At 40.2% G+C, this 18,264-nt stretch overlaps 1 protein-coding gene across 1 annotated transcript; it reads left to right on the top strand.

Moving 5' to 3' along the window:
• The first annotated feature begins 482 nt into the window (after positions 1-482).
• rspo1 (R-spondin 1) lies at positions 483-17,639 on the top strand. The gene is made up of 6 exons (XM_041043381.1): positions 483-674; positions 5,221-5,932; positions 8,112-8,306; positions 10,970-11,113; positions 11,744-11,968; positions 15,817-17,639. The coding sequence occupies exons 2-6, from the start codon at positions 5,836-5,838 to the stop codon at positions 16,020-16,022; spliced, it is 867 nt and encodes a 288-aa protein (XP_040899315.1). The 5' UTR covers positions 483-674; positions 5,221-5,835; the 3' UTR covers positions 16,023-17,639.
• Positions 17,640-18,264: the final 625 nt, after the last annotated feature.

Here is an 18,264-nt window from a genome sequence, read left to right as displayed (position 1 = left end):
GCTCTGTTTGTGTTACGTTCAAGTTTTCTTTACAGGATGAAGGCCCAACAGACAAAGAACAATTAAATCACATCAAATGAGGAATTAAACGTGAATTTGCATAACATATTAGTTGTTTAAGAGCAACACTTACACAAGTCCAGCGCAGGTTTTTCATCTCTCAGTGAGTATTTAAGGGGTGGGGCCTGTAATGCCCGCTGGCAGTTCTTGGGTTTGGATGCAAATATCACGGCTTTGTGACTCTACTTGCCTGAGTTGGATGCAGTTCGACGCACCAAAGTGGATTTAATAAGCTGGAGCTTCAGTGCAAACACGCTTCCTCACTTTAGAAGACGAAAAAAAAAAAAAAGTCAGACTGGCTTATTTCATCGGGATGTAATTTTTTTTAAATCCATTTAATCTTTTATTGGAGATTTTTTTTTTTAATTCTTTGCACATTTTCTGTCTTGTGCATCCTCTCCACAGTCTGCTAGGGAGTTGCCTCGAAATAATGACAGATGTGAAAGAAATGAAATCATATGTCTTTTTAAATGATGACAGGGAAAAGTTGCATGGGGGTATCCTGTAGGAGGAGTTTTTTGTGACCAAACAAGTAACGGATTTTCCCTTATAAAAAAGGAAATTGAGCCCCGACCGCTCAATGAACAGCATTACTCGGGCACCCCGATGCACAGGTGGGTTGATTGATTTTTTTCTTTTTCTTTTTTTTCTAACAGTCTATGATTTTGGATAAGCAGACTCACCGCTTTGGTCATTTGATATAGAGCAATTCTTACGAATAAATACCGTACTGGGGTTAAACTTTGTTGTAATAGTCTATAAATTCTATTTTGTAAAAGGAACTTTACTGTGCCCCACCAAACAAAATCCTTCATTTCATTATTATTATTATTATTATTATTATTATTATATGTGTATGTCTGTGACAATCCGAAATAATTTTATTTTGCAATCAAGTTAAAAAAAAAAAAAATTACACTCTAACTGCACCATTTTTAGCCAGCATGAGTGCTGATGTAACTTCATCCTAAAAATACATTTTCAAACTTACTGAATATTTAATTTAGTAACACTAAGAATTCATTTTTGCACATCATATTTTGACAGTTCCTCACACTGGCTGAATTGAAGTTTGGAGTAGGATAGTGTTCACATACTGTTTTTCCACTCACTCGGATTACATTCTACAGCATCTCTCCATAAACACACACCCATATACACACATTTCATTAGCTCCTTGTCTTCCTCTGGAGCTGCATAAATGTCAGCGTCCCTAGATTCAAAGTGAAGGGCATGCAAGGAGGGATTTAGAAAAACAAGAGGACATTGATGTGACAGCAGAGATGCTGGACTGGGGACAGGTGGGGATCTTGATTTTCCTTCTCCCTGAAGAGCAGCGCAATGCAAACAATTGTAATCCAGCATGGTGTGTGAGCCTTGAGGCAAAGCTGATCCGTGCTCAGCCGAGCTGTACAGGATCAACCCCCTGACTGCTGGAGCTGTGCAGGATTCAGTGCTACATGACTACTTAAAAAAAGAGAGATTCTGGTGGTGGTTTGATTGGAGGATGTGGTCTGTGATGCTGTTCTCTGCTCTGTGTGTTGAGTGTGTTTCAACTGATGCACATTTGACCTCTCACTCCCTGAACTCTTCAAACAGAGGAAGCAGAGAAAAGCAGTGGAAGTGATTACCAAAATGACTGAGGCTTCTGTTGGTGCTGGTGGTGCAGCCAGGTGTTTCTCCACACTTAGTGCGGATAACTGAGGTCGACGGGCTACTTATCATCTACAGAATTAGATTAATAGGTGTTGAGAGCGTGGGCGCATGCATAAGGATGATGATGACTCTGGCTCTATTTTTCTTTCGATAGCCTCAGTCAACATTACATTTCCCTATTTCCTCTTTCTGTTGCATCATCTCTTAATGTTCTTCTCTTTCTGTTTTTCATTGTGGTCTAGATTGGCTAGCACCAATACAGCTTATGGCTTGGATATACAAATCAGGGGTTTTACAAATATCAAAATAAATTGGACATGAATGTGCACTATGACTGAGTGAAATCACCCACAAATACCCATTGGTTTGTTCCCTGCACACATGAGCAGCCAAATTTTGGGAGCAAAATGTGCTCATTTAAAAGCCAGAATTTACCTCTAATTCCCTTTTTGGTGTCCATGTGGCAGAAGCCACTTAAAAATAATTTCATTTTAAAAGTGAGGGGGTTTGAGGTTAGTGTGGGGCCACGAAACAGGAAAATGTTGGCTCCAGTATTTTTGTCATTCCCATGTGAGGAAAAAAAACATTGTGACGACTCACAAACTCACAATGTTTTCATTTTTTAAAAAGAAAATCCTTTCTTTGCCCTCTGTGTCTCAGACTTGTTGCACACTGTAAAAGCCTCTATTACTTTCCTCCCATAACCCTCTGGAAAGTTTGTGTGTGACCGAGGAATCTTGGCACAAGTTAAACATGTTGGTGATCTGAACATGTTGGTGTTCAGCTCTTAAATATGCCGGTAGGTTTAGTCACAGGCAGAAAGTTCATCGACAGGTTGCATTTGTAACTCTGAGCTCAGAGTTCTGGCACCTTCTCGAGTTCAATAAATTCCCAGTGTGGGAGTTCCCTTTCAGTGCTTGAATAATTGATAGATCAAACTTAGGATTTACAAAGGAGGCAATTTAATCTCCTGACTATTTGATGAGCGGGGCTTGGTTTCATTGGGCTCAGCTGAATGTGGCTGATGGTGAGGAAAGGCTCACAGTTAACTGGATGAGGGCGCAGAGACAGAGAACTTTCAAAATGTACGGGTACCACAGTTGCTTGATGAGATGAGTGTTTGTTAAGTGGCATGTTTAAAAAAGGGCCTTGCAGTGTAGACGGGCTCAGAGTACAACAGTCAATTTTCTCAGTCTGTAAACAGCCCAGTCCTGACTATTATCTCTATGGTGTGTGAGAACAGATATGGATGGGCTGAGGTGGGCTTTTGGCAGGTTGCACAGTCGTGGGAGTGCTGGGTTATGAAAGAGTCTCTGGCACATGCCTTGAGTTACTCAGTGCTGGAAAGGTTATGTTCTGACTGATCCAGAGACTTAACATGTCCCATTCTCCAATCATCACTCTCTCAAGTAACAAACAGGTGCTGCTGAAGACTGGCTGCGCCACTCTTTTGGCTCTTTCCCGTAAATATGACTTTAGCTAAGAGGTGTCACTGACATTGTGAGTCATTAAGTGTTAAGAAGTAAATAAACAGACTGGTGGGGAAGTGAGTCTGAAGTGCTTCCCAAATAGGAGAGGCTACAAGTGCCCCTCTTCTGCATTAGTACCTCAGTGTAATTTAACAAAGTGTAAAGCGATGTTATGGAATTGCAATGATTGGAAAATGAACTTCTTTTTTCTAAATGTGAGTCTTTAGGAGACAAATCCTACATAGTTGCGTGCATGAATGCGTGTTTGTGTCATTTTCCTGACTCATTCTAACAGGCTACGACAGATGCCCTCAGCTACCAGTGGACTACTAAACTTCATTTAGCTCATATTAAGTGTCTTCTTTCATAAGAATAAGACATTTATGTACTTAGGGACCCTTTACTAAATTTCCGTCCTCAAATAGGGTACAACCATCACTTCTCTCAAGACAACGTGTCTAGTTTTCATCAGGTCTGGAAATCTATCTGTATTTTTTTAAATACCCATTTGTATTAGTTAGAAATAACATGATAAAGTGATGTGATTTTTACCCTTTTAGACTGTTTTTCATGTCTGGCGCCAAGCACACTGTAACTCTGATATTATTTTGTCCCTTTTGATTTATACTTTAACAAAGAATGTAATGTTGCCTGCTGGAATGTTTAGATGCACCAAATGGCATTGTCCTTTGTGTGATTCAGAGCCACAACCAACTCAACAGCCAAATATGGTCCTATTTTTCTTTATTGAGCTGCGAGGGAGGACCTCCCATTGCTCTGATCCTAACATGTTCTGTGTATCCTCTTCACACAAAGGCTGTAAATACAGGCAGCGTATGACACTATCTAAAAAAGATCTCAACACCAAATATGACAAAGGCCCTCAGTCCAAGTGTGTGCTGCATTTCCCAGGGAGAGTTGTCTACACTGTATTTTCAAAGGATAAACATGCTCAATTCATCATCCAAGCCCAAATACAGCTTGACATGCCATTACCCAAACATGTTCAGGGTTTTAAGTTTCCTTGTTCCATGACGGATCATTTCATTGAACCAGTCATGAGTTTAGTTCTTTGGATTACAGAGATTTCTGATGTTAAGGACTAAAAGTATATATCATACTTGAGTGACTGCAGTTTAGGCAGTGATGTAGCCTAGTTGCAGTGGGTTAGAATTTAATTTGACTAATTTCAGTATGAAAATGTTTTGACAGCACAGAAATATATGAATTTTTTTAAAAAATGAAAGGAAAAATTCAACATTTTGGGAAAAATGATTATTTGCTTTCTTGCTGAGAGTTTACAATTAGATGAGCAGATTAATACCACTTTCATACCTGTATAGTAAATATGAAGCTAGAGCTTAGATTTGTATAAAGTCTGAAAACATGGGGAAACAGATAGCCTGGTGGAGTCCAAAAGTAATAAAATTCACCTACCAATGCCTTAAAAGCTAAATTCATGCAAAAACACTAAGGTAAAAACTAAAAACTACTAGTTGCAGTTTTATGAAAATCTGCTTACCTTTGGACAGAGCCAATCTTTATGCCCCCTTGTTTCCAGTCTTTATGCAAAGCTGAGCTAACAGGGTGACTGTAACTTTACATTTATCAAGTTAACAATCTATTGCTTTTTTTTTTTTTTCAAAAACCCAAAAGATGTTGAATTTACTGTCACGTAAATCTTTGAAAACAATATTCACATTTGAGAATCTGCAACCACTGAATTTTTGGAATTTTTGAGAAAAAAAATTTAGTCAATGAACCATTTATCAAAATTGTTGCAAATAAATTTTCCCTCAAAATTAATGATTTATTGGTCAACTAATCATTTCAGCTAGGGTTCTGTTTGTTTTTTGGTGCCTCAGGAACCAGAAGCTTCGTCTTGCTGTGAGCATGACATCTAACTCTCAGCAAGATAGTGAATAAGTCTATTTCCAAAAATGTAAAACTTTAAGGTCAGTTTATCTGTACCAGTCTTTTTCATAAAGCTGTTCCCCATCTTATTGTCTTTTCTGCCCCCTTTTGTTCTCAGCAGGTCCTAGTGTAAGAAGATGTGTTGTCACACATAATCAAGAACCGGTATCTTTTGTCAGTCGGCAAGCTCTTATTTTGGTACATCCTTAGAGCACCTTTAATAAGACACGTGCTTGTGAGCACTTACTGACAACAAACACTCCTTAAACAGTGGGTTCCCTGCTTTCCTGCCAGCCCATCCCAAGCTTCATGGGTTGAACCACCAGAAGTTCGACGCTCTCCTCTCCATTCTCTCCTCCTCTTCATCCTCTCAACAACCCCTCAGCCCCCCCCTCCACCCTGCAGCCCAGCTCTGTCTACTCCCTTTGCCACTACTACCACCAGTGTGATGGCTTGTTATGCCTCGAGCTTGTTTGGACTTGCAACCGCAGCATCACCCTCCTCTACACAGACTTGCGGACGCAGCAGCCACTAGAGTGAAAGATACAGAGAGACAGAGGAGGGGGGGTGAAGGGAGAGACAGACAGAGAAAGAGAGCAGTACCACTTTAGAGAGGAGGGATCATCTGTCCCAGCAGCAGAGGGATCCACCTGTCCCACAGAGGAAGGGGGCCCCCCCACCTGATCCATCTGGTTGCAGGGGGGGACCGTGCGTGGCCGGGAAGGCAACAGGGACTATGCAGCTGGGACTGGTGGCGCTGGCAATGATCTTCCTCAGCTCCATGGGTTATAGCGATGCTCTCAAGCTTTCCAAGGCGAGAAGGCAGAGACGGGGTGAGTTCTCGCTTTCCCAATTTGTTTTGATCTCTTTTTTTTTTCTTCCTCTTTGGCACTGCTGCCTTCCGTTACCATGGTCTGAGTCACAGTGGTGGATGTCTTATAAACATTTAACAAGCAAAGTAAAGATAACATTTTGTTTATTTTCCCATCATTCTTATTTGTTTTTCCTGGGCAGGCTATGTTAGGTTCAGTGTTTCTCCTGAATGGCTCATCTTTCTTCCTCTTTTTAAGATTATTCCTCTCTCAGTTTATGTAAAACTTTTGTGGGTATTAGGATTGTTTATAGAGGGGGGTTTGATGTATTCGCCCTCAAAGCCATCGCTCTTTTAGTGTCTGGCTTTGTGGGCACATAATGGAAGGAGTACCTGACAGTCCTAAGCTCTCAATTGGACCGTGCTGCCGGTGTTGTTGTAAGCATTTTTCTGACCTCATGCAACCAAAGATGGTGCTCAGGCTGACTTGCAGTATATCTCTGGCCTCAGAGCCTCAGTGCTGGTCTTACTGTCAGCTTTCAAATAATTCTTCCTTTACACACAAGGAGCTTTCAGCCAATGCCAAGCTCACCCCAACCTCTGTGAACCAGAATTCATATAATACCATGACTGGCCACAGAAACAGATGTGGTGTTATTAAAATCACACATACTAGGAAGGAAGAACTGTTGTTTCTGTCACAGATTTAGAATATTTCTACAGTATACGCCCTCATATATATGTGCATGATGACCTTAAATGCTGTCACAGTTTGCCATGTGCCACTCTAATGAGGACAGAAGGATTTGGGTCACTCACCATATACACGAGCGCCCTCTACAGTGTCAGTCATTTGAAGCTTTTCCCCTCCAGATATGGAAGAGGTTTGCAGTCTACGTGTCTGTTTTACAGCTTTTACGTCTTTAATGGCATCAGATTGTGTGTTTTCTTCAACCATCCCTTCTGGCAGGCAAATAGCTGACAACAGTGGGACTTGTTTTGTTCCCCCGTGGGCTTTCTGTGTTCCCTCTCTGAATGAATTCAGTGTCATGGAGAAATCAAACTGAAACCATCAGAGAGAAGAGCAGCACATATTGCTTATTATGCTCCAGGCAGCACAAACTTTTCTCTTTTTCAATCCACCATGTGTCACAAACAGTTTACAAAACCACATTCTCAGACTCACATACTCCCCTCTGCTGTGGTTAAATATTACTTCCTGGGGCCATTATTACTTTTATCATTGTTAGTGATAGTGAGAAATAAGACCTGGGTGTAATTACTACATTTGAGGTTACCGTGACCCAGACATGCTGTAATTTGTTCATGGGAGAACCCTTTTAACGTTTTTACCCTCCAACTTATCTCTGGGAGGCAGGGTGGCAGATGGATGGCTGTGTGCGAGTATATTTAGAGCTGATGCAGTACGGGACTGTAAATCAACTCCAACAACTGTGGTTTTGTCTCTGAATGACTCCTGAAAAGAAGGATGTGCACTCTGACACACTTTTCCTAGAAATGAGTGAGATTACTGCACTTCTTTGCCTTTTTGGAAGATGAAGGCAATGGATTAATGTCTGAACCTAGGATTACAAGGAGGTGAAGTGTAAATGCATCTGCAGTGCATTTTTTAGACAGGGGATGCTTGCTGGTTGGTACCATGATAGAAAAACCCTGGCTTTGCACATACAGTATTCGTCTCTTGGCCATGTCCGTCAATGTTGCTGTTTTCTAATGCCAAGATCATCAGGGCCTCCACCGACCCCAGCGGAGGCCCTGTGTGATGTGAGTTGCCTGATTTTGACTGGCTCTCGGTCGACTGTCAGCCCCAATTACCCGGGTTTCTCCAAATGAAAATCTGTTAAGGATCTCCGGCAAGCAGTTTGAAGTAAACAGTGAGTAATTGTTCAAACAAAGATGTTTGGCCTGGCCCCCGGTTTGATTAAGCTGCAAGCATTAAGCCCTGCTTGTTGGAGTGATAAAGTGCTGGCAGGTTTATGGCTGGATCTGTAGACATGCCAGCAAAATATTACAGTTCCCTGATGTTGTTTTCATAGGCAGAATATTGACAAATGCCCTATTTATTCCTCATTAAAATTCATATCTGGCTGGAAACAGTTTGTGTTTTCAAGGAACACCATTCTGTTCTGTTGCTCACCTCTACCTGCCTGTTACTTTCTGTTTACCTTATATTTCCACAGTTAGTACTGAGGGGCCACCATCTTGCCCCAAAGGCTGTGACCGATGCTCTGAGTATAATGGCTGCATCAAATGTAAGCCCAAGCTTTTCATCTTCCTGGAACGCAATGACATCCGTCAGATAGGCGTGTGCCTCGCCTCCTGCCCCGTGGGATACTTTGGGATGAGGAACCCCGAAGGGAACAACAGATGCACCCGTGAGTTTTGCTTTGTGTTGTTGTCTCTTGACCATGGGACACTATCAGTGGCACATCAACAGGATGTTTAAGAGGGCACACAAGATTTGTAAATAATCACACAAAGGCTGGAGCTAACTGGTTGGCAACAGCTCACTCTCACTCGCACACAGCTGATGTCAAACAGTGTAAACGATCTGTTTGTCTTTGGCTCATCATGTCCTGTTTTTGTACAATATCAGGGTATTTAGAGGAGTACAGGGATATCCTGTTAGCTTTTTGTCTTGTGCATCTTATCTGAGTATTTCCAGCTTGTATTGCGACACTTTATTTTTTTTAACATACATAACACCTAAAATATTAATGCTGACCCCACCTTAATCAATGCCGAAAGATGAACAAATCAAAATTCTCTACTTGCCATACCCTGCTGTCTCATCTTTTTTAACCAATCTGTGCTACTACTTTGTATGTTTGTGAGTGAATAATATTATTACTGAACGCTCACTGACAAGAGGCAACTGGGCACTAATGAGTAAATGAAGGACCATGTGATGAAATCCTTCTGTTGTTGTTACTTATGCAGCAAAATATTTGCTGAACAGAAGAAAAGCCAGTACAATTTTTATGTGAACTGGTCAACTTCATTGTTATGGGCAGGTTTGGCTCATTTGGAAGGTGGCTGAAAGGGTGGCCACACTCATGGTACTTACCAAACTTATTTAGCTGGTTCTGTACTTTTAAGCGAGGAGTGCCAACACCTCGGTCTGTTGTCTGTTTCCTCTTACATGTGGGCAGAAAACAGGATTGCAACAAAATCCCAACAAAAACATTTCTAATGTATTGTTGTTTGTCTGTTTTTGGGAGGATGTCTGTGTTTTTTATTTGGCCCTCATGTGCAGGGTTCATGCCAGGCCACAATCCATGTTTGTTATGCTTTCACTTTTAGACGTATTTTATTCTGATGCACCCTTACTGTATCCTATACTGTCTGTATATATAGTCTACGAAGTTTGTAAGTAACTAAGTAAGGTTTTTTTGGTCATATATGTGGGAATAAAATTACTACCTGCAACATTATATAATTACTTATAATCAGTTTTTTTGCATGGTTAAATATTTGTAAAATAATATTACATTAATAGTATAATGAAAGCTGACTGCTTCCACCATCATTATTACCTAATATTTATAGACATTCAATTACATTCATTGCTTCAAGATAGTTATACAGTAGGTGTAGATATTTGGTGGGCAGCTACAGTGCCCACCATCATGTAGGGGTTTTCTGCTATAGAATGATGCTATACATTCTTTTTGCTACAGTTTATAGGCTTTACATGCTCTTTCAAGATAATTTGCTGTACTGTAATTTTAACTGCGCTTTACTGTAATTGTACATCATAATGATGGTATTGTACTTTCTTATTTGAGACCTGTGTTTTACAGCTCTTATTCTCACAGGTGGACAAAAGAATCTGCATCTTATTCTAAAGTGATGGTACATTTTATTTTTCCTGTGAAGTTTGTTGCGTCAGTACAAATGACACAACTGGATTTATTGCAGAGACTTTTGCAATTTTGTCAAAATACTGGATCATTTGCAGCACATTCAACCACATGTGTTTTTGTTATTTCAGTGCAGCATCATTTCACTGTCCTGATTTTGTTGCAGAAAGGCCTGCATTTCCTCAGCAAATTCTTTTCAGAGGCCCTCAGAGGCTAACCTGGGTCATTATCCAATCATCTGACTTTATACATGTCATCCCAGAATGTCTTGTTAGCAACATTTGTCTTACATTATAGGGCTGCAAACGTCAGTACTGTCAAATTTAGCTGTCAGGGGCTTAAAAATAGTAATTGGGAGCAGGAGGCAAGGACTTCAAGATCCCAATGAGGGATTCAGTGTTAGATCATTTCTGACCTTGGCATCAGACCAGCTGCAGAGTAGACATTCTTGACTTCAGCACACGTGAACACAATGGGTCTAAATCTGAATAAGTTTCCCACATAAAAATACTGACACATGGAAATTTACAGATTTCCATCTCTCTCCACTGTTTTCATCTGAGGAAGGTTAATTCAGTTGGAATGAATGATGTGAATAAGGAAGTGCCTTTCATGATGAGACAAAAGCTTTTGGGAGTCTTTTAAGATGTCTGGTTTTTATCCTCCTGTGTTTGTAATTATCCAAATTTCAAGAAGTTCTTTGTTTGACTGGAGAGTCAGCGATTTTAATGAGTCTGAGGTGTGGAGAAACCCACTCTTGAGAAACCCAGTGAAGCAATACACTCCTGGCTGTACTCATTCACACTCGCTTTCCAAAAAAACAAGGCCTGTGGTGCATGTGTTTTTAAGAGAAGAGACTCCCCCTAAATGGACCCTGTGTTGTTTAATGACTAATTGATTTCTCAGAGGGAATAACACTCAAGTTCCTCTTGTCCGCTCTCTGGAGAACGATTTCCTTTTTTTGAGCCAAAATGCAATGAATTCTCCATTAAAATGAAATTTCAATTAAAAGTTAATTAAAAAAAGATTTCTATGTGTCCACAACTTTTCCTCAACAAGAAAGACAAATTTGAAGCCAATGAGATAAATCATACTTCACCAGAATCTAATCATGACTTTTAAATGATTTGATCCTTTCATTTGATTTTCTGTTTTTGTCTCCCTGTGTCTTTCAGAATGTAAAATAGACAACTGTGAAGCATGTTTCAATCGCAATTTTTGCACAAAATGTAAGGAGGGCTTGTATTCACACAGCGGGCGATGTTATGTAAGCTGCCCTCCAGGCCAGTTCACCGCCAACGATACCATGGAGTGTGTCGGTGAGTGACCTTTAACCTAACACTGTTACCAGCTTCAAAACGTAAACTTGATATCTTTGAAATCTATCTGCTATAATATATAAACTATACTTGTCACTTCATCTGGGAAGCCAGTTATTTGAGTGAACACTCAAACAACTGAACTAACAGAATAACAGAATCTCTCGGGCTTTCCTTTCATTGGTTTTATTTCTGTGGAAAACTAATTAACCATTAACATTGAGACTCAGAGCTCTCCAGGCACCTTGGGTCAGTGTTTCAAAGATGTGGAGCTCTGGACTGACTTTTTGACATCTCATGCTGTTACTATAACTTGACCTTGCTTGTCCACAGAGAATATAAATGTGACCTTAAAAACTAGCTATTGTCTTGAGGCAAAGGATACTTAAGAGCCTTAAGTGCTTTCAAACATTTTCAGGTTCAAAGCAGCCTCCTCAATCTGTCCATCTCTAGTCAAAAAACAACAAAAAAAGATTGCTTTCAGATTTGGAAATTACCTAAACTCATTATCCTGTGTTAGAACTACTGAGCTGTAAAAAGCAGACAGGAAGGCTGCAAAACAAATGTGAGATATTGGAGCTGTGAACCAGTCACTCACTACCTAGTCTTTGTCTCATGTTTCTCCCCCAGGTCCGCGTGCTTCAGGGTGCGAACTCACTGAGTGGAGCCAGTGGGGTTCCTGCATGAAGAAGAACAAAACATGTGGATTTAAGAAAGGCACGCAGTCTCGGGTTCGTTCACCCCTTCCACAGGTCCACAGCCCAGACACCTCCCCGGCCTTTGTACCCTCACAGACCTGCCTTACGATGACAGAGAGAAGGAAGTGCGTTGTGACCAAGATGCCCTGTGCCAGAGGTAAACACACATACACATAAAGTACAGAAAACCAGTTCACAATGAGGAAGAAACAACAGATAATCGGGGACTCCAAATTCAGATGCCATTACTCAGATTACACATAAACAAGCTGTAAAGTCCATGTGCTTCATGAAATGCCTCCACCAGTTAATATGATGACTGATGGAACCATTACTCAACATCTAAAAGCCTGCATTCCCGCCAGTGTGTTTGTGACCCACAGCATGTTGATTGGGTTTGGTTTGGCTGAGCTCACAGAAGGATACAGAGTCTCTTGACTTCTCAGCATGTAAACAATAAACCCCAATCTGCGAGCCAAGCAGATGAAGGGCGGACATTATGCACTGAAAAAGCTGGACAAGGATCAGAGCGAGAAAGAGCTATTTGTTGTGCGGATTGTTGAAGCGTGAGGTTTACATGGCCATGACATGTTTGCTTGGGTTCTTATCATCCACACAGCAGCTCGCCCTCCAGCAGGTTAACAGTCATTCTCACTAGTCAATGGCCATTATCAGCTTTCATAACAGCTTATTAGTCATTAGATTTGTCATTTATTAGCCTCATTTGCAGATGAGGCTAATAGATGACGGATCTGGCCAGGTGTTTTGTTTTTGTATTGGATAAATTGTGCAACAAAAACAGCAGTGATCCCAGTCATTTGCTTTTAAACATTTTGACCTTAGTAGTGAGGCAAAGAAATTATAAATTTATTATCAATTGTTTAACCGTGTTCATTCAAATCATAGGATTTGTTCTCTTGAACTGAAAGGGATTATTGTTAATGAAGAGTAACTAGCAAATTTATTTTTTAAAATGTCACCAAATACTAATCTGTTTTACATAATGTAACAATTTTAACCAAAGTTGGAAATTTACACTTATTTACAAGGACTAAGAGAACTGCCAATGAGCAGTATTTAAAGCCTTTATTGGACAGTGGCACGCTTAGGGGATTTCGGGCACAGCAGCAACATTGCGTAACAGTATTTGCACAGTGTTGGCATCTGTACAGGATGTTGCAACATATAACAGATGATATGCCTGGATATTTGTGAGTAAACATGGGGGAAGCTTGCACATTCCACCACCATCCCTCTCCTCTTGAAGAATTCCTGTAGGGCTCTGAGTACCATGAACAGAACATGATCTGACATTGTCCCATATAGATCTGTGGTCATGTCTAGAGGGAAGGAGGCTGGCATGGTTTGTAATTGCACAGTGAGGAGTGGGCTGTTCATTAGAAAGGCCGTGACAGCACAATTTGTGACATGAGAAGCAAATTTACTCCAAATGACACTGGCATCCTAGAAAGAATTGGGGTTCGAATAGAATAATTAATAGTGAAATATTATATATTACCCTATAAAAACCTCCATGCTAACTGCAAAATATCTTGGAGTAAAGGTGGATTATATGAGAAAGGCAAGGATGACGTGAAGCGTCACCTGACAAGTATGATTCATAGAAACATTGAGGGTTGTGAAATGGTCCACTGTTGACGTTAAGGAGGTTTTTTGTCCTGTTTTTCCTCCACTGTGCTAAATACATTTGTGCTCCTGTGCTCCTCTGCTAAATACATTTGTATGAAAATAAGATGCATGTTACTGCCAAAATGCACAAGTATGAATATTCCTCTGTGAGGTAATTCATGGGTGATGGTACTATGACTCCGGTGAACCCGTTAATGTGGGTAAACACTGTGCAAAAAGAGCGCAACTTTGGATTCATCTGTGGGAGTTGGCTGGCAGACTAGCTATATAAAACACAGGGGGCAGACCTTGTATAACATTAGTGATTTAGTGGTCTGCAGATCTCACGCTTTGTGTTGATTTGGCTGCAAATTTTTTCCCCTTTTCCTGAAGCTCCACAAAAGGGTCTCACGCGAAAACAGAATTTTCTGGATGTGTTATTGCATTTGTCAGGCACAATTGTTTAGCTTGGATGGAGAGGCGGTGCAATCAGAGCTGTCATAAACTGATGGAGTCCCCCTCTCTTGGCTCCATTAGTAATTTGTTAGAGAAGTAATTAAGTCCTTATACAGTAAGCACATCGGCTCAGATGCTGCAGAGTGTGTGTGAGGACCCTTTACTTCGCTCAGTCTTCTTCTTGTTCATTGTCCCTCATTGTTTTAATTTGAAACTATTACTGCTCAATATTAAGTGCTTGTTTGAATAGCGGCCATAAAAGCTCAGCAATTTATTTATTGTCTCCAGACAACACATAAATGATAAATGATAAATGATACTGGGCATAAAATCTTATGTGATTTGAGCCAACTGACCAAATGAGTTTTCCGTGATGTTTTTTTTTTTTTTTTTTTTTTTTTGTGATTTTAGGACTAATGGTTCTTCAGAAAGATTAGTTATTCCTGTTTGTGCACTACTGTGTGGGACTGAGCGTTTTAGTTTTCAGTTGAGAGTAAGGCAACTGTGACTCTGCATGGGCCTGCGGTGAATAAATGTTTGTCTTAGGTCTCTCTGCATTCAACTACATCGAATCTATTTCATCATCAAGTAATGATTTTCACTGGCTGTGCAGAAATATTGTTTTTGGTGAAATCTGAGAAACCTTGTACCTTTGGGCTTTTATTTTTTTTTTCAAATTTGCATTTAAACCAAAGAATCATAACTGTTTGTACGACAAGTTTAAAAAATGCTTGTAGGAAAATAAACACAGACCTTAAGTTATTACTGCGTGGCAGTAGACAAACACGGTGGCGCCATAAGCCCTGCTGTTGTCAACTGCATAGTGAACACTGTCCAGCCCTTGGCATGTGTTCACTCAGTTTCTAGGATGTGCAGAGATTCACAACGCACAAGTTCATAACAAACATCCTCCAACATAACTACACTCCCACAGATATACAAAACCGAACACTTTTGAGGGCTGCCTAAACAATAGCCATCTGACACTAAACACAATGTCCATTTCCATTTTGTGACAGCTCTTCGTGTTCTTTTGGGCCATTATTTGGCTCTTGACAATGTTTAACTCATTATGCCAGAAGTGATTTCAAGGTGATTTATGTGACAGAAATTAATGTCACTTGACTGTACTAAGTGCTCTTACTGTCTATACATGTGCTACGTTTTTAAATCAGCAGCAGCGGCTCTTACCTCTCCTGAACGGGTGATGTGTAGACATTAACCACACAGTGATGGATGTTTGTATTTAGAGAGAAATTATACTCTTGAAATGTGTGACAGGTGTGAATCCTAATGCGAGGAGATGGGGGAAGGTTTATATGTGTTTAGTTAGACAAAGGAGTTAGCAGCTGTTGAAACAGAAAAAAAAAAAAAAAAGGGAGCTGCCACATTACCATCTCTGTGAGGCAGTGGTTTCAGATAAATCCTGAAGTCAGGTATAAGGTAAAAATGTCCACTAGACTTAATTTGGTATGTTAGCATGCTAAATGAACTTTTTTATAAGCAGTAAACACAAAGTCCAGCTGAGACTGTCAGTAGTTTTTCCAGGTATAAGTGCATGAGTATTGAAAAAATTCAATTGATGACCTGATGGTGGTACATGATGACTGCACATATACTGCTAACATGGCTAAACGCAGTTTGCATTCATGAATGATTGTGGACTGGATGGACATGATTTACACTTGTTTTGCCTACATTAAAAACCACACAACCACACCCCAAGTTCTGATCCAGCAGACATGCCTTATCCTTCATTCTCATCTATCAGGAATCCATCCTTTTTTCTTGTTAAATTTTGTTTAGCCAAGCGGAGGCACTTCAACATACAACATCTGATGATGACAGATTTCTTACAAGAGATTATTTGAGAAATAATATAACCTATTAATCATGTTTTTTTATGCATTCTCATTTCAGAGAGGAAGAATAAGGGAGACCAACAAGATGATACAAACAACAGAGAGAGGGAGAATGCACGTGGGCGAGGACGAGATGGCAGTAGAGGAGGTGGAGGAGGAGGTGGCGGCGGCGGCGGCGGTGGTGGTGGTGGTGGTGGGAAGAGGAGAAAAGGCCAGAGCAGGACAACCACTGCTCCTAGCATCACAACCAGCACTGTCACCTAAACTTCAGTGCCTGCTGGGTGGGGGTGAGAGAAAAGCAGAGACAGTGCCTCACCCAGCAGTGCCAGCCATAGACAAAGATCAGAGTGTTGAAGGAATGGATTAATGCTGCTATGCGTTGTAGAAGATGCAAAGAGAACTGGAGGATTGCTGCAACACAAAAGGCTTTCCAGAGCTTTTTGAATAGATGAACCTAATCTGGAAGAGACTTAGTGGTACTTTGAAAGACTTGTTGATTTTCATTCCACTGTGAGCGATCACTGTTGGAGAAGCAAAGCCACGGTGAAGATTGTGGTTCAGCATGGTTCGTATCATGAACCGATCTATGTCACTTATTGAACTAGGAACAGATCCTGAGTTTTAAATGCAGCATTAAAGCTGGAAACAAAAGCTGGTCTGATAATGAATGAAGGGCCTCTTCAGCCCTCTCCGGTTTATGATGTATTTTGTTCCAGTCTGATTTTAATCACAATCTGTTCTTCATTTGTTGTTGTGTTTGTGAGAAGTGACAGAAGGATTTTCTCATCAGCCGCTGTACGTGATGTAAAGACAGTGAATAGTATTAAGTCTGTACCTTTATTTCCTATTGTGGGATGAAACAAAAAGAAAAGGCACTGGAAATCATTTGTGGTTGGTGAGGACAGAAGGTCTTCTATATATTATGTTGATGAGGAAGTGTATTACAAAACGAGCCTAAGAGAAATGTACAGGGGGAGTACTGGGAGCTCAGCTCATATCCTTCTCTGGTGTCTTGACACAGATTTTTGCCATTTGATAGTGTGGTTGTTTGTCTCAAATTAAATGTTGATGTTTGTATCAGAAAATAACTCTGCACAGAAAATGAGGAATTAAAAACACAAATATTTGCATGGTACAAGGTTGCATGTGCGTGCCATTGTGCATGCAAGCGTGTGTGTGTGTGTGCTTGTCTCTACCTAAAGTCTGCGTGTTTGTGTACTTTGTATGCATTTCTGCACGGAATCAAGTTGTTTGTCAATGGAACTTAGTTGTTTGTACATGTGTGTTTACTTTTGCACATATGTGTTAATATTGGTCTCATAGATTGAAGGAATAGGATCTGGATATCAAGAGGAACAAAATGTAAATGCACAGTGATATATCGAATATGCAGTAACTACAAGCCACTGATTATTATATAAGCCATCAAATCATCAGCTGCTCAGTTATCATGTATGTTTGCAACAGGGTCTGAAGATTTTGCACAACTATAATGTTTCCTACTGCTCAAGTTTCAGAACAATCATAGCATTTTACACATTTATACTCCAAAAGCTGGCTTCATAACATTGCAGATACAGAGAATTGTTTTTATTCCTAGGATTTTTTTTCCATGCATCTGTTTGCTTTTCACAAGATATTAATTTCAGGAGAAGTTACACGCTACATTATTCATTCATACTATGGATTGTGATACCGAATATGTCAAACTGTGTTTATCATCAAACGTAAGAAGTATTACTATCATCATGTATAGCTTATTCTGTGAAAGCCTAAATAAACTTCAGATGAAGCTGATGAACCTTCAGTCATACACTGATTTTGCTATTAGTCTCTTTGATTTCAGTTGGAATGACTTTCATGACTTTGCCTGCAATCAATCCATCTCCTCAGTTCTGTAGTTCTGTGCTCTTATGATGTTCACAGTGCTACATGCGTAAACTGTATGTCATAAATCTTTACACACATAAGGACACATTTTTATAAAGACAACAACTTGGGTCTTATTTCCAGTGTTGCCCATTATTTCTGTTTGTCTGAGACACATTGGACTCACCAAGTTACTTGCTGAGATAGGGAAACCCAGGGCGTCCTATGTGGCAAGAAACACAAGCGGTTTCCATCATTCAGTTTTTAAACATATGTTACAAATTTATTTGAAAGGAAGAAACAAAGGCAATGGTAAAATGACAGCCCAAATTATCCATTTTAAACTTCCATCACAATTTACAGACTGACATTGTGGTTCGACTGTGACCTGCTGTACTTATGTACTGTATTTATGCTCATACAGATTTTCCTGCAAAATGAGGAATCATTGCCCACATTATCGGTCGCCTTATTTTTGGGTTCACTTCCAAATGAATCTGGCTGACGTTGGCATGTTAACTAGGCTTTTTGTCTTATTGCTTTTGATGGTTGTGTTTCTGCCTTGTCAGATTTCAATGTAGCAATGTTGCCTTGTTTTCAGATCTCAGTGATTACTTGGTTGAGTACGGTTACATAA

The sequence above is a fragment of the Toxotes jaculatrix genome, chromosome 8, assembly GCF_017976425.1.
Source record: "Toxotes jaculatrix isolate fToxJac2 chromosome 8, fToxJac2.pri, whole genome shotgun sequence".
NCBI classification, from domain to species: domain Eukaryota; kingdom Metazoa; phylum Chordata; class Actinopteri; family Toxotidae; genus Toxotes; species Toxotes jaculatrix.
The sequence above is the reverse complement of the archived record's forward strand: the minus strand, read 5'-3'. Positions and strand labels throughout refer to the sequence as shown.

Excerpts from the sequence above, each read along its gene's own strand:
- rspo1 (XM_041043381.1), top strand. The coding sequence starts at position 5,836 with ATGCAGCTGGGACTGGTGGCGCTGGCAATGATCTTCCTCAGCTCCATG. Across the intron at positions 5,933-8,111 it reads GGCGAGAAGGCAGAGACGGG|TTAGTACTGAGGGGCCACCA; the intron begins GTGAGTTCTCGC and ends ATATTTCCACAG. Across the intron at positions 11,114-11,743 it reads CGATACCATGGAGTGTGTCG|GTCCGCGTGCTTCAGGGTGC; the intron begins GTGAGTGACCTT and ends TTTCTCCCCCAG.